The following is a 24,057-nucleotide window of genomic DNA, read 5'->3' as shown; positions in this document are numbered from 1 at the left end:
GCGCAGATCGCGACCGTCTTCATCCCACCGCTATGACAGATGTCCGTGGGACACGCAACGCAAGTTTAGCACAGTCATAAGAAGTAGCACGCTTGTTTTGTTGTTTATACAGCCTGATGGTGCTGTATAAACTATTCGTTGCATGATACTTTATAAAAAAATTGTTTCGGAGTCTTCTGCACCAACCACGACCTCTGTCGTGATGCCAGCTTGCCAAGCTGAGCGACAGTGGATTTTGACATTTGCTGGTTGACTACACCATCGCTGCTTTTCTGAGTATTAATTATACCTTTTGATAAGGAAACATAAAACCATTTTTAGTGTTGTGTATAAATACTTCCCTGGCCACATTTTGAGAAATTTTCTCTGATTTCGTCGACGCTCCCTTACCAAGACCTGGCAACACTGATTTTATCATCCGGGTTTCGGGCAGAGAATGATAATTGCAGCTGCCTGAGCCACGCCAGCAACATTGCGGATTACATTTGTGAGTATAAGTTACTGTCCTTCTCTACAAGTGCTTTCTCGTTCATACCTGTCACGTGCGTCTGAATCAACCGCTCGCCGCAGTGTGCGAGTATTCGGCATGTAAGTAGGACGAACAGTTGCGGCTAGTCGCGTGCGTGCGACTCGAGTGATCGTATTGTTTTCTTTAGATTCGGGGGTACATAGTAAAGTACAGGTAATATTGTGATTCGCAGCCTGCGTAATACTACCGTAACACGACGGGAGCCTAGGTAGTCAGCCTATGTCTCGGGTGTCCTTTAGAGTGCCTGCCTGTCACCAAGGCTAATTTTATGTGTCTGCATGTCAAACTTGTGCAGTTGATCGGCAGTGTGAGCTAAATGCTTCATACACGTAGCACATGTCGCACCATTTTGCATAACCACGTCTTTACGGTGTGAGCTAAATGGTTCATACACGTAGCACATGTCGCAACACTTTGCATAAGAGCGTCTTTACGGTGCACTTAAAACAAGGCCAACTCCTTTGTGTGCCATCGGTTCAGCGTGGCCAATATGTGAAGCATGACCCATTGTAACTAGTGACAATTCTCTGTGTGAGATGTTAGTACTCTAGACAGCACTGGTGTAACTTGCTAGCTCACATAGATGAAAGAAGCAGTGACGTTTAAAAGCTTCAAGACATCAATACGACTAAATAAAAGTGGCATCAACACTTATGTCAATTACTTCGCAGCAAAGAAAGTGGTGGTGGTGATTATGTTGCTACTAGCAAGGTTAGCTTGGCAGACAACAAAAGGAGGTCTGAGTTACTTTTTTGTTTTTTCTTGCTATGTAAGCGCAACAGTACCTTTCAGTTCGTTTTGAAAATTCACTCCTGGCGAGCAAGACACAAAATATAAAAATTCAACTAATAATTATTCTGAATTGCTATGTTTGCCTTATCTGTTAGCTCCATGTGGCTTTAATAATACAAACTTCCCCCATTCCTAAACAAGTGATGCTGCGTCTGCGCACAATTGTGCCAATCTATGTTTCCTGCGCCATCCTAATAAAATCAATGTAGAATATGCCATGCTGCATAAGAACCCCACGTTTCACAGTATGTATCAGTGGCAATAGCGCTGCTGGTCTAAACATGTGCCGCTTGATTTCAAGGCCACCAATTTCCCAACCATACGCCAAGAATTAATTTAATAATTGAACAGGGCTGGCGTGCAATACGTACCATACTGCATGCAGCCAGAAACCAGATGCAATATTCAACTGCCCAGAGGTGGAATTTCAGTGGTAGTGGAGAATTTGTGCGCAAGTTTTCAACAAACAAGGAGCCGTAAAATTTTTTTGAAACGGTGATGTATGAGCGGAGTTAAACGTGTTTGATTATCTGAGCGCAGCAATCATTACTTTCATTCTTCCTTCCACTACCCTTCGTTGGTACCTCCTCCGAAGCCATTTGGCTCTCTTGCCGAGCACCTCTTCTAATCTTGCTCGGCATACATCATCGACGACATGCTGCTCCAAACACTGTCTTGTTATGGTTGCCGTAACTCCTTCCTCTGCCAACTGTGTTGTTGTTGGCGAATCGCTGTTGCTGTGCCAGCTGGTGCTTATACGAATCTTGCCGGTATGAACCCTGTGCTAGAGACCACATTACCTGATTTGCAAGCACGCGCATGCATGCGGGCATCTGGACAAACGACAAGTGGCATGGGCAGCGTCTAACAAATTAGCAGGTGCTTGCTTGACTAATTGTAGATTATTTATTCTGCACGTAGGATTAAGCATCTTAGAGCCACGTGCCAGCCCAAAAGGCATGAAGGCATCATTTCTTGGAATTTGTGCAGCACTGGCGGCTTGTTGCGCTGCCACGTGAAGAATCATTGATCATGCAGCATTTTGCATATGATGCACGTGTTTACTTCAACAGTCCAAAAAAATACAGGGGCCCTTTAAATGAACTGGAGAAGTCACCGGATTTTGAAATAACAATTGCTTTAGTTATTTGCGTTTTATGAGGAACAATACAGTGTGGCTGAGAGAAGGCTATATCACAACACAGCTGGGGGCTAAGGAAGCGCTGTTGTACCATTGCAAAGCGTTATTTCCTAGAAACGGCCTATATTGACGTGAGGGTTAATTTGTAAGCGTTTTATTTAGAGTGGGAGGAGATATGATGGAAAAACAAAAGGAAGCAAAAAGTCCATAGGCAAGCTCAGGGAATTTGGAAACGCTTTTCAACACATGAAAAAATATAAAATGAGTATAGCACACTATCAGTATTGGCATGTGTTGTTTCTGAAAGCTTAAGATTGCTGAGCGGGATGACTTCAGCCATTTATATGTGTCTTGAGTAGATGCTGGGTGCTGTTGCGATTTGGAGGATTGATTTTGTTTTAGTTTTCGCAGCAGGATTATGGTAAGTCAGTTGCAAAACAGGCTAATTCCATTCTTTGGGCTCAAGCGCTTCATTTCAATTGAATTCATGTTGTTAGGATGCGGTTTTGTCTCGATTTTATTGACGCAATGCGGCCTCCACGCATTCTATGCACATTATTGGCTATTCTCATAACTTGACCAAAAGAATAGCTTTCACGAATCTAGTGTGTACCCCTTTCATTCATCTGTTTGATCTCTGTTCTTTTCTAGATAGAATGCTTACAAAATAGCCCCTCCAGTTTATTGCAAATTTAACTGAATATGAACAATTTTACTCTTCCTTTATATTTAAAATCAATAATGTCTTGCTGGTGTAGTCATCAACGTATGCTCTATATAGCGTTAACGCAAAAATAAACATTTTAAACTTTGAGTCTTTTGGGTGCGTGAAAAGAAAAATTGTATGCGTATTCATAAAGTAGGTGCTTATTCGCTGGTATTTTATTGAATACCCTTTTGGGGGTAATGTGCTCGTAAACAGCACAGTAGGCCTAAAATATTTGCGTACGTCATCACTCTCGGGACTTACTTGCACTATACAATTTCACGTCTTTTGCAGCAGGGCAGATGTGTATCGCCTACTAAACATTTGCGAAACCACCTTTGTGCGTAATCAGTGGCAGCGAACCCACAGTTCAAAGTAACAGATTTGCCAGAACAGCATTATTTCAGTTTTGAACAGTATTGACACACTTGAGACATCTATTACCATTTCAAGGCACGCAAAGGTGAATACAAAAGCTTTTAAGGAAGAAGGATCACCATTTGGAATAACATATTTGCTCCTCTTGGGGTATAAAATAATAATAACAGGGGGAGGGTCACGGCACTCGGGTCGCCCTTCTAAAATTGGCCGCCCCTCTGAAGAAGCACATGTCATGCTTGCCCCTCTGAAGGAGCACATGGTATGCTTGACAAGTACACTCAATGAAGCAATATCTGTGCAAATCACACCACCAAATGCTACCTAATTAAACTCCACAATAAAACGTAACTATAAGCAACGTGTTTGAGCACAAGTCAATTTGCTGAGAATCGATAACATGTACGAGCTACGTGGCTAATATGAAATTGTTATCGCAATGTAATTGACAAAGTAATGCTGTCCAAAGCAGCAGAGGGAAGCATGAGTAGCTGCGATGCAGCTTTGAAGCTCGTGCACAAGGCCGGTTTGTCTCTGGCTGACCGGTTTGTCTCTGCCTGCATTCACACTGTGCAAAAACTGTTTCATTCTGGCATGGCATGCAAGAGCGTGCTGTGATGAGTGCCTATGCTGTGCCACATCTGTATAGAACGGCGAACATAAACATGCATTTCATTGTAAGCAGCAAAAGGCGAAACAGATATGGCCCTTCGCGTCAAGCGATGAAGAATGGAAATAACATAGGGGTTAATTTCCTGCAAAGACTTTTTTAGTATCCCAGTTTCCTTAGCCTAAGCAACATGGCACACGAAAATTTGTTGGCACTGCTACCCCTATCTGTCACCACACGTTAGTATGGACAATCTGTGCCTGCAAAGGCGGAGCACCCCCAGGCTTCAACATGGCAGAAATGCGCTCGGCGTCTGATAGATTGCAGCAGATTCTATACAAGGTCTGTACAACGCTGTCGGGTGTTTCAAAAACACATTGGTTTTCCAATTATTTTTTTAGCCTAGCAAGTGTTGTCGTCCTGCCATGATAACAAGGAATTCTATTTTCTCGTGCTGTTGACCAGTGGTTTGCATTCCAAGGCTTGTTTGAAGCAGTGTGTCGGCTATCGCTTGCACAGACTTCCTCCCTCGCGACTGTTAAGTTCGCCCGCTCTGAATAGGAGCGCTAGCTACGCAACAAGCTCTGACACAGCATGGCGAGTAAAAACTGTGCACGGCGGCTGCGCTTCTTTCAGTGGAACTGTTGTTCTTTGCGCCGCCGTCCTTGCGGCTCAACGTACTTGAGACTCAACGTACTTGCGGCTCAGTACTTGCGGCTCAACGAGTACTACATCGTCGCACTACAGGAGGCTTATGTACGCGGAAGCGAATGTAGACTCACTGGTTACTCGAGCTACCACTGTACAGCGAGGTGTCAAGCACGCGATTGCGACTTAGATGTTTGCTGCGACCCCACACATCCTCCCACCCGCTCTTACGCCTCCATCTACGTGCGCAATGGACTCTCACATTGCACTGTTGATGTTTCTGACAACTTGTGCAGTGAGGTTAAATTCGTGGCGGTTAAAGCGCGCCTCGGGCAGTGGGACATGGCAGTGGCGTGTGTTTATGTCCATCCTGTCCACAGGTGGGACATGGCATTTGTGACCCGTTTGGTGCGACGCTTACAAGGTGACTGTGTGATTTGTGGAGACTTCAACTCGCACCTTACGGCTTGGGGGAGTGACCACATAGACTGCAGAGGCAGAGACCTGTTGGATACCATTGCTGGGACAAGCTTGCTTATTATAAACACGGGCTGTCCGACTTTCGTCCGTCGAGGCGTAAAAAGCAGTGCCATAGACCTCTCACTTGTGAGTGACCTTTGCCGGTATGAATGGAAGAGGGAGGCTGACACAGGGGGCTCAGATAATTACCCCCGCCACATAGAGCCACTCGATCGGCGCCGCGCGGGCACGCGCACATACACTGTAACTGACTGGCCACGTTTTCGGAAACTCTCGGCTGCCTCCCCACCTTCCGATGTCGCCTACTTCTCGCATGTCGCCCGCTTCGTTGAAGCGGCCTCGCGCAAGTGCACAGTGCCAGTGGGAACACCAGCTCCGCACATAAAGCTTCTTAATTTAAGCGCGGCTCGCCGGAGGCTCCAGCGCCGTGCGACGAAAAGCGACCGCAAAGAGCACTGGACACTTTATAATCGCCTTGACGTCATGTGTCGCCCACACGCACGGCAAAGACGCGACTGCTCCTGGGGCAGTCTATGCGTCACGCTGGACGACCCGCGACGCTCCGCGCGTGCGTGGAGGATATTCAGTGCCGTCCTCTGCCCCGTTGAGTTACGTTTGCCAGCCCTCGCCATTGCTGTTGCACACTGTCTCACTTACCAGCAATTGGCCGAGCTACTGGCTGACACCCTCCACCACAGCGCTCCTGAAAGCTTGCCCGAGGTTCCCCAATTCCCGCTGCACCATCGCCGAGAGGGGTACAAACCTCGCCGCTGTTTCCTCACCACCAGCATGCGCAATCAAGTACGTGCTTTATGCACTGAGGATTTCACTCTCGGGAAGTTGTGCCTTGCTTTGGCGTCGCGGAAACAGCGCTCAGCGCCAGGCGCTAATGGCGTGACATGCCAGATGCTTCGCAACATCAATCAGTGCCAGCTCCCAGTGCTCTTGGCCGCCTAGAACGACGTGCGGCGCACGGGGTTAGTGCCGCAAGAGTGGCGCGAAGCCATCGTGATCCCCGTGCTCAAGAAGGGCAAACCCGCTTCGGAGCCAGCGTCCTATCACCCTGTTTCCCTTACCTCCGCAGCGGGGAAGCTCTTCGAGGCCATGGCACTGAGGAGACTTGAATTGATTGCCGAGGCACTGGATGTTTTCTCGCCTTCGCCGTGTGGCTTTCGCCGTTCGCGTACTACTGCCGACGCCCTTGCCGACGTCATCGCAACGCTGGAGGAGGCACAGCACAAAGGAGAGGCCGGGTACCTCATCCTCTTAGACATCAAGGCGGCATTCGACTCCCTGCCACACCCCACCATCCTGAACGCGGTGCGCGATCTTGGAGTGACGGGTCTCCTCTTCACGTACATCGCTTCCTTCCTCGGCGGCAGAACCATGCGTGTGCGCGTCGGTGGAGTCCTTAGTGAGCCGCGTCCCGTGAGTGTCGGTGTTCCGCAGGGCAGTGTACTCAGCCCCTTCTTGTTCAATATCGCCCTGGCTGATATTGACGATTACATTCCCCGTTCTCTCTCCTGTGATGTGCGCGTGGCGGTCTACGCGGACGACAATGTGGTGTTCGCGACGGGACCTGTGCCCAGTGGCCGGTGTATTCGCACCAGTGTCCAAACCGTCCCGGATTCCATTGACGCGTTCATCACGGGCAGGGGGATGACGCTTTCACCAGTGAAGACGGAAGCGATGCTGCGGCACCCGAGTTATGGCGCCCAGCGCTACACAGCGAAGTTCACTCTCCAAACAATCCCCATCCCTTGGAAGAGGCGAGTGACCTACCTCGGAGTGCAGCTGGACCAACACCTCAACTGGTCACCAGCGGTCAGCGACCAGCTTTGAAACGCGCGAAGGGTCGCCTCCGCCGCTCGAGCACTCCATGCTCACGGCACTGGATGCACACCGTCCCTAGCTCTCCGCATCTACAACGGAATGGCTGCGGCGCGCATTTTGTACGACCTTCCTCTCGCAGCGCTTACGCGTTCCAACTGGAAGACACTGGACGCAGCGCATCGTATCGCGATTCGCCAGTTTTTCACTGGCCCAGATCATCTAAAATCGGCCCAACACTTGCTGAGGCGGGAAACATGCCACTGTCACTGCGGGCCGATATTCGAGCGCTAAATAACATAGAGCGTATGAAATGCTCGCGTCACAGACAGCAGCTGGTATTCTGGCTCTCCTCACTTCCGCACTCACGGATGGGGCAATGCGCTGCGGCATTCTACGCCTTCGTCCCGAGCTCACCGGATGTGAAGGACTATAGTGCCCCGCCCTGCCACCATCGCCCTCTCAAGATTCGGACATGGTTACCGGGAGTGCAAAGCGAGTGGATGACGCCAGAGTGCACGCTTCGACATGAAACTGCCGCCACTTTCGACGAACATCTCGCGGGGCGACTCGTCGTTCTTACTGACGGTTTAATGTTGAATGACGGTTGTGCCACGGTTGCGTGTGTGGTGCCTTCGCTGGAGCTTCACAATCAGTTCCACCCCGCCGCGGTGGTCTGGTGTCTAAGGTACTCGGCTGCTGACCCGCAGGGCGCGGGTTCGAATCCCGGCTGCGCCGGCTGCAATTTCGATGGAGGCGGAAATGTTGTAAGCCCGTGTGCTCAGATTTTGGTGCACGTTAAAGAACCCCTGGTGGTCTAAATTTCTGGAGCCCTCCACTACGGCGTCTCTCATAATCATATAGTGCTTTTGGGACGTTAAACCACACATATCAATTAATCAATCACAATCAGTTCCGCCTCGCCTGCGAGGCATCGTCGACGATAGCCGAACTCGCCGCGCTTGACCTCGCCGCCGATGCCCTTCTTCAACTGAGAGTTCCTTCAGCTGCCGTTCTCTTGGACTCACGTGCTGCTCTCCAACTACTCGCGCAGGACTCTTGCAGACCTCCGGTTGCCACGCGCATCGCGCGAAAGTTTGAAGCAGTGCAGGACCTAGGGTGTGATCTTGTGCTCCAATGGATACCGGCGCACGTTGGAATATCCGGCAACGAAGCGGCCGACGAGCTGGCCAAAGAAGCACACTCTCCGGGAACCCCTGTGACTACAGCGGTGAGCACATTCGACGTAGCACGGCTTCGCACACGGTGCACCGTCACCTCTTGCCACCCGGACCCACGAGTTGCGGCAGGGCAGCCACCACGTCCACTCCCGAAAACTGGATTTTCGAGAGAGGAGCGTGCCCTCCTTCTCCGCCTGCGCATCGGCTGCTACCGCACGGCGGAGCGGGTTCACAGACAGTCGGAACGAGGAGACCCAAACTGCCGTCATTGCCCGCAGCCCGAAACACTCCATCACATTATCCTCAAGTGTGAGGAGTATTCGGACGCGCGCAGATCACTCTTCGATGCTCACAGCAAAGTGGGACTCTCCATCAGCACTGTTGATGTGATTCTTTTTCCCCGTGCACACGCATGCCTAGTGAAGCGCGCGCAAGCTGCCCTCATCACCTTCCTCAAGACGTCTGCGCTATTTGAACGCTTCTGAACTGAAGGAACATTAGTGCCTCACCATCGATGTCCACTGGACTCGTATTAGTGAGTGCTACGGACCACATTTTTTTCCGTACAGAGATTACGCGCTTCAGCGAGTGCTTCACGCGCTTTGTACGCCGCGCCAATCAAACTGTTGTCCTCGTCTCGATGACTATACCTCTCCGACCCCTGGGAGCTTTTCTAGTTAGCTGCGCATGGCACGTGGGGGCTTGTGAGTCCGTTGCGGAGAGCAGAACGAGTGACCCTCGCCTCTCTTTTTTTTCTCTTTTCCAATCTTTCCCTCCCTATATCTTCTGTTCGCCATACTCCATTCTTGGGCTGACCTGTTGAGGTGTCCTTGTTGAACGTCTGCCACAACGACATCGGTGTTGTGGCAGACGTTCTTGACAGCCTCCCACAATGGTAAGTGGCTTTATTTCAAGTGCGCCAGGTTGACAAGCGAGCTTAACGTTTACCATACGCTGCGATCACGACCGCTCTTCGCGCAGTGAAATTGGCAAAGCGTGCGGATTTTCGTTTGCTATAATACGTGCATGCACGTCTTAATAAGGGTTGATGACAATGCTGCGCGTACTGGCTGTTGCTTTCATATCTTTTGGTATACGTGCGGCATCTATGTAAACTTTATCTGAAGCGAACGACATGTACTCCATGTGACGTTAGTGCGACACTAGTACTCTCCGTGCTCTGCAATCTCCGACAGCCCACAGTGCAGAATGGGCGACACGGTGGCATTGCATCAAGCACTGCAAGCCATTCAGTTCTTGTGGCACCTTGCACAACGCTCAAACAACTCGATTGCAAGCGCTTTTAACCTTAACACGATCGCCCCCCGTGCTGCACACATTGTCGACGCTCGCGAAGCAAGCGGTTCGTTACATCAGGGCTAGCGAGCGCGTATGCGTTGCCTGACCACTAGGCCGCCCGCTCGTTTATAAAAAAATATTCACGTTTAAATAACCTGCATGCCCGAATGCGCTGAATATTCGCCAGGTTGTTTGTGAACATACAAGGATCAACCGACAAAACGCAAGTTATGGTCTCCCCGCCGCTGCCTTCTAGTGGCTAAGGTACTCGGCTGCTCACCTGCAGGTCGCGCGATGGAATCGTGGTAACAGTGGTTGCGTTTACGATGGAAGCGGAAATGTTGTAGGCCCGTGTGCTTAGATGGTGCTTAGATTTGGGTGCACGTTAGAGAACCCCAGGTGGTCGAAATTTTCGGAGCCCTCCACAACGGCATCTCTCATATTCATATGGTGGTTTTGGGACGTTAATCTCCATATATCAATCAATAAATCAACAAGTTAGGATCGACAATTGGGTATTACGACCCTTTAAGCTGCGCAACACATAATTCATCACTTCAGATTGTACTCGGCCAAAAATGTTAGAAGCAAGATCAACAAAGTAAATCAAAACAAGAACTTTCTTTTAGGTTTGAATGGTGGTGAAGTTCGCTTCTTCTGCACATCTTTCTCCCTCAAACTCTCATTTTGCTCTGCCCTGTTGATACTTCTTTTCTAACTGGCATCGCCTGTTATATTTTTATGCTGCGGGCTGAGGATTTGTTCTTCTTACCCAACAGTAAAGAATGTAGAGAGTTGTTGCATCTTCAGTTAAAGATCTTACGTAATTCTTACCGTTGTTCGAACGGTACATCTTCAACCTAATAAACTTGTCGTTAGTGCTACACGCACCACATCTCTAAGACATTTCTGCATTTTATGACATATGACTTCACCGATCAGTTCCGTCCGAAAGATGAGGGTGGCAACAGTTTTCGCAGTTCCTCTCAAACAATTGCTCTTGATGGTCTCGCACACGTAATCGAAATGCAGCGCTTTAACCTCTCCGTAGCTTATTGAGGGAGTGCGGTGGTTATGCTGACTTATCTGCTTCTAAAGCACACTTTTCAGAGTTGTAGCCTAGGTGAGCAACATGGCGACCATTTGGGCGGGATGAGCACAATTCCTATGAACAATTCTTGTTACCACGCTACATGAACAGGCGAACTTTTCGGTCTTTGGTCATGGAAACTTCAGCAAGGTGCTATAGTCATGTCATGTCTTCCCTTTCATTTGGGAGCCGTGCCAAGGTCTCCAGCAAATAAGTAGTCTCCTTCTTGCGGATGGCAGTCATGCAAGTGTGCAAGAATGCGCTATAGAAACACTCACAAATTTTACGTAAGGCCTCTCTGAATTAAAACGAGGTGTTTGCCCAGTTAGAAGCGTCTCAGCTTGTTCTCGGTACCTCAAATATGGTTGCATGGGTCAAGCTAGGTTTTCGTATCTTCGAATGATGAACCGCGCAAACTTGGTGACTCCGTGGGTTGCCGGAGCAGAATCGGTGCGGACGCCACAGAGACTTTCATCGTCGTCATGGTCGAGGTCAGGGTATTGGTTGGTGTGCTCTTTTCCGGCTGATGTTCATGTTATCGCTGCCAACCTCACAGCCTGCGGCAAGATCTCGGCTGCAATGTGGTTTCCATCTCTTCACGAGGCTGGCTGTGTACGCGGCTTTGCGTGGTGTCATGTGGTCGTCACGTCGAAGTTGGCAGCAGACGAATTCAAGGGAAACAATTTCTTCCCGAACGTGTGAACGGAAAGTCATTATAAAGCAAGCAATACAAGCTTTATACTGATATCAGCTCACAGTCTCCTCTGTGAAAAAAATGGCAGCATATCCACAGAGTGAATAATGGAAAGTAAGGCGAAGCATTTGTCCGCGCATTCATTCTTGCTTCCGTCCGTCCATGCGTCCGTCTGTGTGACTGTCCGTCCGCCCATCCGTGCTTGCGTCTGTTCGCGCGTCCGTCCCTGCGTTCGTCCATGCATGCACCCCTGCGTCCGTTCATACGTACATCCAAGCATCTGTCTGTGTGTGCGTTCGTTCATCTATTCAACACTCCACATACCACCATCTCGCATCATTTATTCATATATTTTCTATATAGAAGCACCGCTATCCAGCGGACATTCCAAGGACTAAACGAGAGGTGGCACACGCACAACTTCTTACGGCTTGCACTTCGGGTCTACTTCTCAACTTTAACCACAGCGAGTTCATGGTATATACTAGTTCATTGTATTCATGGCACTGTGACCCAACGCTCGCTAAACCTTTCTAAAACCAAGGAGGTTACGCCCAGCAAGTATAACGTAGCAACCTTTTCCTGTCAGATAGTGCTCAATGTACATGCCAATGGCTGGTTATGGGAAATGAGAGACAGGAGAACTCGGCTTTTACTTTCCCACGGCTTGCGCTTCGTATCTACTTCCCACCTTTAGCCTCCTCGAGTTCATGGTATATACTAGTTCATTGTATTCATGGCACTGCGGCTCAACGCTCACTAAACCTTTCTAAAACTAAGCAGGTTACACCCAGCGAGTACAACGTCGCAACCTTTTCTTATCAGATAGTGCTCAATGTCCATGCCAATGGCTGCTAAAGGGGATCGCTGCGTGCGCATTAACTAAAAGCCGAATGTTCCTGTCTCTCATTCCCCCTAAGCAGCTATTGGCATGTACATTGAGCACTATCTTTTATTGTTCAACAACGCACAGAAAAAATCTCTTAGCGGAGCCACCTTGTAGGTTAAAATGTTATACTTGTTACACACTACAACGGCTACGAGGGACGAACGGCTGCCGCTGTAAGGAGCTTCGCCCCTGAAACTGATCATTGAGCTGACCATTTCTTAAGCATCAAACGTCAAACTTTTTAGTCCAATCACTGGTGGCAATGCAAGCCCTGGAATAAGCTGAAGTGCGCCTTGCGCGCAATCTTAACAAACTGAACTACTACAATCGTGAAGTTTCTCAAACACTGATAGATCGTCTGCGCTGAGCAGCGCTCACAACTTTGAGACAAGAAAAGGTACTCAGAAAACACACCGAAAAGAAAAAAACGCTAACTCCTCAGGTGCCCGTGGTGTTTGCGTTTCCTTCCTGTGACGTGTTGGTGTGCGCGCATTTTGCCGACTTGAAGTGAATCAATAGGCGGCTTTTCACAGAGGCAAGCGAGTGCTGCCACGTTCGAACACGTGATTTTATGGCCTTCTCTTTTCCACTTCTTCACCGTCGCCGATGACCAGCCGAATTATCACCGCCGCTCACTCCATGTAAGGCCAGCAAAGCAGCGCAGCGCTTAGTCCGCGCCAATCGTGAAGTTTCTCAAACACTGATGGATCGTCTGCGCCGAGCAGCGCTCACAATCTTGAGACAGAAAAAGGTATTCAGAAAACACACCCAAAAGAAAAAACCGCTAACTCCTCGAGTGCCCGTGGTAATTGCGTTTCCTTCCCGTGACCGCGTTTGTGTGCGCGCAATTCGAATAACGCTTTCGATGCTCTACCACTGAGCTACTACGACAGCTATCCCCCCCCAGCCACTTCATTGGGTATCTATGTCAATTTAAACTTGGGAGTGTCAGTCAGCGCCAATAGTAGCCGTGACAGTGAGTGTGGCACACTCTTTATCAGCCTGTTTGGCGTCACGTAGCACGTGAACTTAATACTAACTGGCAGCTGACCAATAGTCTCCCGTATACAGCCTAAAGGCACCAAGTCTGCCAGTACGAGACCCTCATTAATGAATAAAAAAAACAAGTGTATACGTAAAGGCTCGTTTTTCGTGTTTTACACAATAATAATGAGATCTAACAGACAATAATGCCAAGTCAGGCAATAATGACACCCCACGTTTAAATTGACATGGATACCCAATGTAGTGGCTGGGGGATAGCTGTCGTGGTAGCTCAGTAGTAGAGCATTGAACGCGTTATTCGAAGGGCGCAGGTTCGGATCCTGCCCACGGCAAGTTATCTTTTCACGCACTTTTATTTTTCTCATTTTCATTACAATTGACCTAATAACTTTCCCTATACCTTCCATGGAATTATTGTCTGTTAGATCACATTACTGTTTGTAAAACACAAAAAACAAGCCCTTAAGTATACACTTGTTTCCCTTATTCATTAACGAGGGTCTCGTACTGGCAGACTTGGTGCCTTTAGGTTGTATACGGGGGACTATTGGTCAGCTGCCAGGTAGTAATAGGTTCACGTGCTACGTGACGGCAAACAGGCTCGTAAAGAGTGTGCCACACTCGCTGCCATGGCTACTAGTGGCGCTGACTGACACTCCCGCGTTTAAAGCTCGAGACAGACGTGCGATTTTTTCTGCGATTCGGCGTGCGGTGCGACGATGCGACTGGCGGAGTGGTGACGTTTTGTGACGTTTCTTGACGTATTATCGCGTCGTACCACCGCATAGATGGTGTGGCGAGCATCAAACCAGCCAGATATTTTCGGCGCAGCATCGCACCGCCGCATTGCAGCAGCCAATCCCAACGCGAGCAGACGAGTGACGTCACGCTGCTAGTGGCGCCATCTTCCTTTAGCTGCTCCCATCACCCGTGATACAGGCCAGTTCAAGCGATTCTATGGAGTGGTGCGAGTACTGCTTTGCTGACATCGCCGACTGCGGCGGCGTGATGAACATCTAGTACATCTTCCTGGTGACGTTATATTATTCCGGATTGAATGAAGTGATGTTTGAAGTGTGCCAGTTCTGGACGACAATGTCAGTTTTGAAACCGTTAGTGAGACCGGAGATTGTGAGCAGCGATACTAGGTCATTCCGCAGGTAAACACGGCTACCAGCGTTTCTGCGCTGGCTCGCTTCGCTTCCGCCCTTGCTCTTCACATCGATGGCATCGAGAAAGTAGTAGCGTATGCAACCGCATTACAACCGAGTGCAAAACCTAACGGTGTTTTCAAAAACAAGCGCTCGATGACGAGCTCACGTGTGAACGGCCGGCGCCCGCCATGCTAGGCCTACCTGTCGGAGTCGTGAATAATCAGCTGTTACCGCTGTTGCGATTTGCTTGTCATTCACGAGGAAGTTTTATTCATTATTTTTTACGGAACAAAGCGTGGCTGTGCAGTGCTGTTTCTTTTGAGCTTTATTACGAGGATACAAAGTCGTCCGGCCACGCATGCCGAGGCGCCGCATGGGGGTGGAGCCAGCCGCTGATAGCTCCTTCGCCTCCGCGTGTCCCAAAACGTCGCACGCGGCATGCAGCAGCATGCGACACCGCACGCCGCCTCGCATGAAAAATCGCACGTCTGTCTCGCACTTCAATTGGCATAGATACCCAGTGAAGTGGCGGGGGAGATAGCTGTCGTGGTAGCTCAGTGGTAGAGCATCGAACGCGTTATTCGAAGGTCACAGGTTCGGGTCCTGTCCACAGCAAGTTATCTTTTCACCCACTTTTCTTTATTCTCATTTTCATTACAGTTGGCCTAATAACTTACCCTATACCTTCCTTGGCATTATTGTCTGTTAGATCTCATTATATTGTGTCAAACACGAAAAACGATCCCTTAAGTACACACTTGTTTCTCTTATTTATTAACGAGGGTCTCGTACTGGCAGACTTGGTGCCTTTAGGTTGTACACAGGGGACTATTGGTCAGCTGCCAGTTAGTAATAAGTTCACGTGCTACGTGACGGCAAACAGGCTCATAAAGAGTGTGCCACACTCGCCGCCATGGCTACTATTTTATTTATTATTTATTCAGAATACCCCTAAGAGCCCTCTCACAGGAGGGCATTACATAGGGGGGGGGCTATAACACATACAGGTACATGAAATGATTAATAGAACCAGAAAACACGCAAACTAAACACCATACAGCTACTAAATACATTAGAATAAATATAAGGTCCATATTCTTGCCACATAATTTTAAATAATCGGAAGAAATAATATGAATCAAACAATAATAAAACTAAAAAAATATTTTAAAATTGAACTATACAAAGAAGGAAATAGAGTCACAAGAGTACAATAAAACGCAATCTAGCTTACTACAAACACACGCGCCATTAAGCATAAAGGAATGGCAACATCACCAAAAACACGTGTGAATAACTGAATTAGGCAAACACAGCAATAAATAACACGAACCATGAACATACGCAGTTTCTACAAAAAACACGGTTTGCAGAAAAAAGAAAAAAGAAGGGGGAATGCCGCAAAATGTTCACACGCTTGCACTCATGTTTAGTAGGTTCTAAAATTCAGTGATTTCGGTGATGGTTGCAATGTTTGAAGGTAAGTCATTCCACTCGGTTATTGTGCGCGGTATGAAGGATCTAGCATAATAAAAAGTGCGACAAGGGAAGCGTTCGATTTTAAAGGGATGATCGCGGCGCGGAAAGATGGCAGGGGGTGGCCTAAAGAAATCCTCGTGAAGTGATGTGTGATGGTAGAGCTTATGAAGTAGTGATAAGCGAGCAATTTTACGGCGACGTGATAAGAGTTCCAGTTCGGCACGAAGTTTCAATGAAGTGACGCTGGTGTGACGTAATTAATCAGAAAAGATAAAACGTACAGCACGGTTCTGCAGGGCTTCGATGTTTTCAATATTGTAGTCTTGATCGGGATCCCAAATGGCTGAGGTATATTCTATTTTAGGACGGATTAGGATGATATAAGCCAGTTTACGCAAGTGCGAGGGGGTGTGTTTCAAATTACGTTTCAGGAACCAGAGTGAGCGATTTGCTGAAGCAAGGGTGACGTTAATGTGGTGATGCCATGACAGGTCAGACTGAATGTTAACCCCAAGGTATTTATAAGAAGTCGTAAGCTCCACTGAAGTATTATTCAGTAAGTAAGACGTTGGAATACGGGACGCTTTTTTAGTAAACACATTAGCTTAGTCTTTGAAGGATTTAGTGTCATTTGCCATGCTGTGCACCACGAAGTTAAAGAAACAAGATCAGATGGTAGAGATTGTCGATCAGTTTCAGATGAAATGGTACGGTAAATGACACAATCGTCAGCGAAAAGCCTAACATTAGAATTGACTGAGGAGGGTAAGTCGTTAATATAAATAAGGAAAAGCAAGGGACCAATCACACTTCCTTGGGGAACTCCAGATGAGACTTCAACAAAAGGAGAGTTAAAGTTATTGACAGACGTGAATTGTTTTCTACTGGAAAGAAAGGCTTGTAGCCAGGCGAGAACAAGTGGGTGAATATTAAGCTGCCTAAGTTTTAGTAAGAGCCGATGGTGAGGGACACGATCAAATGCTTTTGAAAAATCAAGGAATATAGCGTCAGTTTGAATGCCGGCGTTCAATGATGAGTGCAAGTCATGGGTAAATCCCGCGAGTTGAGTTTCGCATGAATAGCCCTTGCGAAAACCATGCTGGTATTTAAAGATGATATTGTGTTCCTCTAAATAGGAGATTACCTGGGAGTGTATAATGTGTTCCAAAAGTTTACATATGGTACTAGTTAAAGATATGGGTCTGTAGTTAAGCGGGGATCAGCGATCACCAGATTTAAATAGCGGCACTACATTTGCTATTCGCCAGTCGTGAGGAATGGTGCCTGATGATAACGATAGAGAAAAGATTGCTGCCAAAAAGCGATAGTAACCTGAGGAAATATTTTTCAGTATTTTGTTAATGAAGCCATTATGATCGGATGCAGACGAAGTTTTCAACTTTTCTAGTAAAGATATGATACCTGCTTCGTCAATTATTATTTCCGACATATTAATACCGGCAACTACATCTATGTTAGGGCATGAAGAAGTATCCTCAAGAGTAAAGACTGATAAGAATGTATCAATTAATAACTGAGCGCATTTGGATTCCGGAACAGGGCTTCCATTAGTATTAACGAGATTTACATCAGGTTGGTTACTAGGATTTATCGTGCGCCAAAAGCGCCTCGGGTTATTTTTTAGCATTGATGACAAATCATGGCTGAAGAAACGACGACGAGTAGTTTTTAAAAGGCGTTGATATAACTTGTCACATGTTTTATAACGACACCATGAATCTGATAATCTGTTTTTGTCCGCTACTCTGAACAGTCGCTTTTTTTTATTATTAAGTCGACGCAGTTGAGTATTGAACCACGGAGCGACGTTGCTTGTTTTTATGATAATGACTGGTATATATTGATCAATTAGGTTTGAAAGAGCATTTTTAAAAAGGTTCCAGTTATCCTCCATTGAACGCGACAAATGGGTATCTAAAAACTCTCCAGTGAAACTGGACAATTTGGCACTAATTTCATCAAAGTTGGCACGGTTGTAACACCTTATATGCTTATTGGTAACTCTTCTTTCGTTGAGTGAACATATTAAGTTTCCCGTGATTATGTCATGATCAGAAAGACCATCAAGATGGCCTATATCAGTAAAAAGATCGGAATGAGAAGTTAAGAGTAAATCAAGAATGTTTGCGCATGTGGTCGAGCAACGTGTCGGTTTTTCGATAAGCTGGCACAACGAAAAGTCGAGACAAGAATATAGAAATTCCTGTGCCTGGGTGTCAGTGGATGAAACAGATAGCGTAGACCATTCAATATTTGAATAGTTGAAGTCACCGAAAAAGACAAGAACCGCATTCGGAAACCGCGTGCATACTTCAACAACAACCCGATGAAATTTACTTTCGAACGTTGAATTCATGTCAGGAGGGCGATAAAAAACGCCAATAATTAAATCGGTAGAAACAATCCTCAAAGAAACAAAAACGCCTTCAAGAAATGAATTAATAATAATGGGTAGAGCAATGAATTTTTTACAAATTGCAATGAGCACACCACCGTCTCTTCGATCTTTTCTATCACAGCTGAAAAAATTAAATTCTGCTTGACTGACAAGAATGTTACTATCAGAAACAGTATCGTTGAGCCATGTTTCTGTTAGTGCGAAGATAGAAGGTGAGCATGAGTCGATTAGCGAAGATAGCTCAACACGTTTAGAAAGAACACTTATGATATTAGTGTATAAAAAAGCGACCTTTCCATCTGGACGAGATGGTGCGGCTGCCTGTACTTTTGAAGGGGCACGTCATGTCGATGTGTCCTTTGCAGCGCGAGCGTCGACATGCACTGCGCAATTAGCATTTGTGTCCCAAATGTAAGTATTTTTGTTTAGGCACAATTTGTCGAAAACAAGACGCACACGATCTCCTTCTTTTTTTACTGTTTTTGAAAATTGCAGCAACTTTCTGCGCTTGTCCCGCACAGCCTCAGAGTAGTCACGTGCAACACTGAGCGGCGTATTTTTCAGTTTGAAGCTTTTGCTCAGGATTGTTTCCACTTCTTTTTCATTGAACAATTTAGCGATGATAGGGCGCTTTTTCTCTGTGGAGAAGCGACCTATTCGGTGAGCTCTAGCTAGCGAGGAGTTTGAAAAGTCAAGACGGTTCGTGCAAAAATCACGCACAAGGCGTTCAGACGTTTCCCACGTTTCAAACCGTTCCCCGTCCTCAATTCCGTAGAATATTACGTTTGACCTACGGGAACGATTCTCCAGGTCATCAGTCTTGGCTTGAAGGTTTGAGATACCCTGGTTGTTTCCGCAGGCTCCCGTTGGCGTAACCGACTCCATTTTACTTTCAAGTACTTGAACACGTTTCGTCAATGAGTCCAAATCGGTCTTTAACTCTAAGTGGATTTGCAAAATCTTATTCACCGATTCAAGCACGCTTGCATTATTGGCCTCAAGACGTAAAACAGCTCCATGCAGTATCTCCAACTTCTCTTCTTGCGCCTTAGTCATAGGACCGGGATTTGATTCAACATCGCCACTACGCATGAGAAGGCGCCAAAGGTACAGGGCAGTCGAACTTACACGCTTCAAAAATTGGGTGGCCACGGCACTGCTAAAAAGCAGACATCATTGTCACGGTAACAACAAGATTCATAGTAACCAACCTGAGCAAACATGGTCAATGAGCGCTGCGCCGAAAAAAGCAGCGCCGTGGCCCAAGCTGCCGTCGAAATGTAGATAACCAATGAAGTGGCTGGGGGGATAGCAGTCGTGGTAGCTCAGTGATAGAGCATCGAACGCGTTATTCGAAGGTCGCAGGTTTGTATCCTGCCTACCGCAAGTTATCTTTCCACCCACTTTTCTTTCTTCTCATTTTCATTACAATCGGTCTAATAACTTACCCTAGACCTTCCTTGGCATTATTGTCTGTTAGATCTCATTATCATTTTGTAAAACACGAAAAACGAGCTCTTAAGTGTACACTAATTTTCCTTATATATATATATATATATATATATATATATATGTTGTGAAGACGAAGACCGAAACTGGCACTCTGGCAAAGACGCGCACGCTAGGTGAGCGAGGAAGAAGATGCAGAATAAGAAGAGCTTGCCCGACGAACGGGTGTTGTCTCTTTTCTCTTAATTAGAATGGCGCAGTTCGACAAATGAATCATCTGCGGGAAGCCACCGGTACGTGTCTTCGTGGTTCGTCGGCATCGCGGGCTTCTCCATCGAGGAACGCCGCTCAAGCTTCCTTGGCAACGGGGTCCTACCCACGGCTTCAGCTACGCTTCAGAGAACCAGTGGACGGCCACCAGGCCTCCCATGAGGCGGTAGGGCATGACCTTATTGACACCTTCCCACCGTTACATGGCAGGGATCCGCACCGGCTTCTGTCCTTTGGGAATGCCGCTCACGCTTAACATGACCTACATTTCCGTTGCCACAATCTTTCAACATACGAGCTGCCATGGAACGCCGTCCAGGCTTCTTTGCTCGTCAACCTCACCGACGTGAGTGCTGCAACCGCTACTTATTCGAAGACCACGATCTCCGAGTCTTGGGGTTTACACGACAGCGCCGCGAACCTGCGGCGTACTATCGCGCTACTCTGCGTCAAGACTAACGAACTGACAGCGTCAATCTCCGAGCGAGCTCCTACAATGTTGCCAGAATTGCGTGCCACTAACGCCGTGTTGGACGTAGCTGCCTCGCACGACCTTGAGGCAAGCCCATTGAACCAACGCAGGCAGCTTTGGGGCACCCTCCTGCAGCTCTCAAACCAGCTCAACGGCGTTGCCTCAGTGATATCCGCATTCTCTCATGCCGCCCCACCATCGCCGTCTACCTACGAACTGCCATAAATCAACGGGTTCCGGAACGACGCCAACAGCTCGGTGGCAACCGTCAACGCGCTAGCAATGCGCGCGGCTTGGACAGAGAATCAGAAATGGTATGTGGCCATAGACCGTTTTCAGGAAGGTGCAGTGGCGTGGCACCGGTATGAAGGTTGGAAACAGCAGTCATGGGTGGAGTGGAGCTTCAAGCTCATAGCTGATTTCGGTCCGGTTCCTTGTGCCACCTGCCCATGTAACTCGTCCTTCTCTCAGGACGGAACTCGAAGAAAAGCCCGACCTCGAGGATGCGATTTGAGCCCCTACTATTCTGTCATCTCTCGGTGACCAAGATGTAGGGAACAATCACGATCGTGTAACGCTGCCTTGCACAGGCATTTCTGCTGTCGTACTTAGAGCTCCTGAGGAGCACCGGCCCGACGGTGCAGCTGTGTCCGACGGGTCCCTGATGGCAAGCTTTGCGCAACGCTCCGCGAGAGGCCCCAACGCAGGTCGTCCGGTCGACTTAGAGGCACCGGCCCCCATCCTACTGGACATTCTACCACCTAATGAGGCAGATCTTTCTGCTGAGTCTAATAACATCCCATCTGATCAGACCAAATAGGATATGCGTGCGACGCCTGCACTGCCTGAATAGGTAGAGTCTCCGATTTTCTGAACGGCTTCCGTTGAGGATTTCAAGCCAGTACGCAGCGTGGCTTCAAGAATCGCTGTCTTTATAGCGTCCGGGAGCCCCATAGCGACAGCTCTGCGCAAGTCACAGACTACGGAAGCCACGGCGCAGGAGCCACGCCACAGGTCAGCACGAGGACGTCACCCCAAGTTAGTGCAGATGTCTAATCGCACCGAAAAACACCCCTCCATCCGCCGAAAGTTGCGCAGACGGCTGCGTAAGATGTTACTTGTTTCATTGCCGGATCCACCATTGCCTGCCCTGTTTTCTAAAATGTGGTTTCTAAAACTTCTCTGTTTTCTAAAATTTGCTGCTACCGCATTCATTGCTTCGCCTTTGCGCCAGAGTTGTGACCTTTTTTACTTTTTTTCTTAGGCGCTGCACTATGTCACTTTATGGCTGACAGAAATCAGGTGCCTTTTAACTTCTTCGAGAATCACTACCACCACCGTTTCTTGTCGTAGGCTGCAAGGCAATGTACACTACACACCACAACGTGGCCCTGCCGCTGAGGAGAAAGCCTTGTTGCATCGATACGGTGGCGCCATTTAGTTTTGCATGGACGAACTGGCTGCGTATATTTTTCTATACGAACTAGCTCTATTATCTGTGCTATCGATTACAGTCTCTGCGAGTGTAAGCAGAATGCATAAAATTCAAACAACAAACGTGCGTGACATTGCTAAAGCACGGTCCACATGACACTATTCATTACACAAATATTTATGCGTGATGAACTTCAGAATCTACATTCGAATAATGAACATGCAGGTAACAGCAAAATATGTCCTTAATATTGCGCTCAATGAAAGAACACTTACCTTTTTGTGTTGTCAACCAACCTTACGGTGTAAACTCCGACCGTTCCTCTGGGCACGATCATACTTCTTAAATAGAGCCCATCGTTCTGTAATAGAACACATCTAACACATGAGTGCCTGTATATGAACAATTCACGAATTGGATATGATGCATCTCTAACAACAGTGTCCGAGCCCTAATCTTGGTGACAAATTTCTTCCGTAGTACTCCCACATGTAAGTGGGTTGTGTTTCTGCGCGCCTGTTTCTAGGTTCAGTAGTCCGTCAGCATTTTTGTTGGCTTTAAAGCATGCCTAGTGCATTTTTATTTAGGTGAACGCTTTTGAAAACACTTTGGTCCTATCAGAGTTATTGTGTTAAAAAATTTGTTATATATAACACCAGCGTTTAAGAGTTTGTACAGTATTGCGAAATTGTAAAATTTAACACTGAATAGAATACAAATCAAATAGTTATCACAGTGAATAAAATATGCTCAATCTTCCTTACAACAAAGTCTCATCTGCCACAAAATTATTTTGTAGTATCTAGAAATTCGTTATTACCAATTGTTTGTAGCGCTTTATCTATTACATAAGCAATTCTTCACGTACTTGATCATACACGATAATTCTTTATATCCTCATTTATATATATTGTCACGGGGTCGTGACGTGGCCGAAGACAGGAGACTTCTTGTTGGGATTTAACTGTTTATTTGGGCGAACCTGTGCCCGGTAAACAGAAAGTCCAATTACAGCAGCAGTCTCGCACAGATAGCAGTCTCAGACTGATAGCGGCGAATGGAGCGTCGGCCTTCGATCAACAACTGACAAGCGGCGAAGCGCGTCGGCATTTATACTCCCGCCGTCGAATGTTCTGCGCTATTTCTGGCGGCGGCGTACGTTCCAGAACAATCTGTACAATTCGCACAGTGAGCGTGATCTTATCGAAATGATCTACTACAGTCTGGAACCCTCTCGAAAACTGCAGGCGCGGTTTGCGCTGAGAATCGTGTGGTGTTTTGGCACGATAACAAAAGCTTGGCAAATGGAACGTGGCATTGCCCCCCTCTGAAAAAGGCATCGTCTCGATGTTTTAACTAAAGATGAAGGTACAATAATAAAGCAAGAAAGTACAATGAATAAATTACGATACAACAATAATACAAAAAAACACTGTTTCAGTTTGTTAACGCGCATGAAACGGCTTGAGGCGTGCGACATGGACGACTTCAGGTCGCGATCGGCGTCGTTGAGAGTTCGTGATGCCGTCGGGGACAAACTCGTAATCAAGTGGGCCGAGACGTCGAACCACCCTGTACGGTCGCAGAAGCTTTTCACTTAGTCCACGTCGGCGTATCGGCGCCCACACCCAAACACGTTCACCGGGCTGGTATTCCACGAAGCGTCGTCGAAGGTTGTAACGGTGGCTGTCGGTCGTCTGTTGATTCTTGATACGGAGCCGCGCAAGTTGTCGGGCTTCTTCGGCGCGATGAAGGTACTCGCTCACATCGAGGTTTTCTTCGTCGGTGACGTTGGGTAACATGGCATCGAGCGTCGTTGCCGGGCTCCTTCCGTAGACCAATTTGGATGGATATATCTGCGTCGTCTCCTGCACCGCCGTGTTGTATGCGAAGGTCACATACGGAAGAATGGCATCCCACGTCTTGTGTTCGACATCGACGTACATTGACAGCATGTCGGCGATCGTCTTGTTAAGCCGCTCGGTGAGGCCGTTGGTCTGTGGGTGGTACGCTGTCGTCAGGCGGTGGTTTGTTTGGCTGTATGCCAAGATCGCTTGAGTTAAGTCGGCAGTGAATGCCGTTCATCTGTCGGTGATAAGGACCTCCG

The 24,057-nt window shown here is 47.6% G+C and overlaps 1 protein-coding gene across 1 annotated transcript in view; it reads right to left on the bottom strand.

Annotated features, from left to right (window-relative positions):
- LOC142785283 (uncharacterized) overlaps positions 1–24,057 on the bottom strand; it is a 169,164-nt gene that overhangs the window by 39,128 nt on the left and 105,979 nt on the right. Inside the window, exon 4 of the mRNA XM_075883741.1 lies at positions 22,226–22,311. Within this exon, the coding sequence (XP_075739856.1) occupies positions 22,226–22,311 (86 nt within the window). The remainder of the gene's footprint in view (positions 1–22,225; positions 22,312–24,057) is intronic.

The sequence above is a fragment of the Rhipicephalus microplus genome, unplaced genomic scaffold (genome assembly GCF_043290135.1).
Source record: "Rhipicephalus microplus isolate Deutch F79 unplaced genomic scaffold, USDA_Rmic scaffold_20, whole genome shotgun sequence".
NCBI lineage: Eukaryota > Metazoa > Arthropoda > Arachnida > Ixodida > Ixodidae > Rhipicephalus > Rhipicephalus microplus.
The sequence above is the reverse complement of the archived record's forward strand: the minus strand, read 5'-3'. Positions and strand labels throughout refer to the sequence as shown.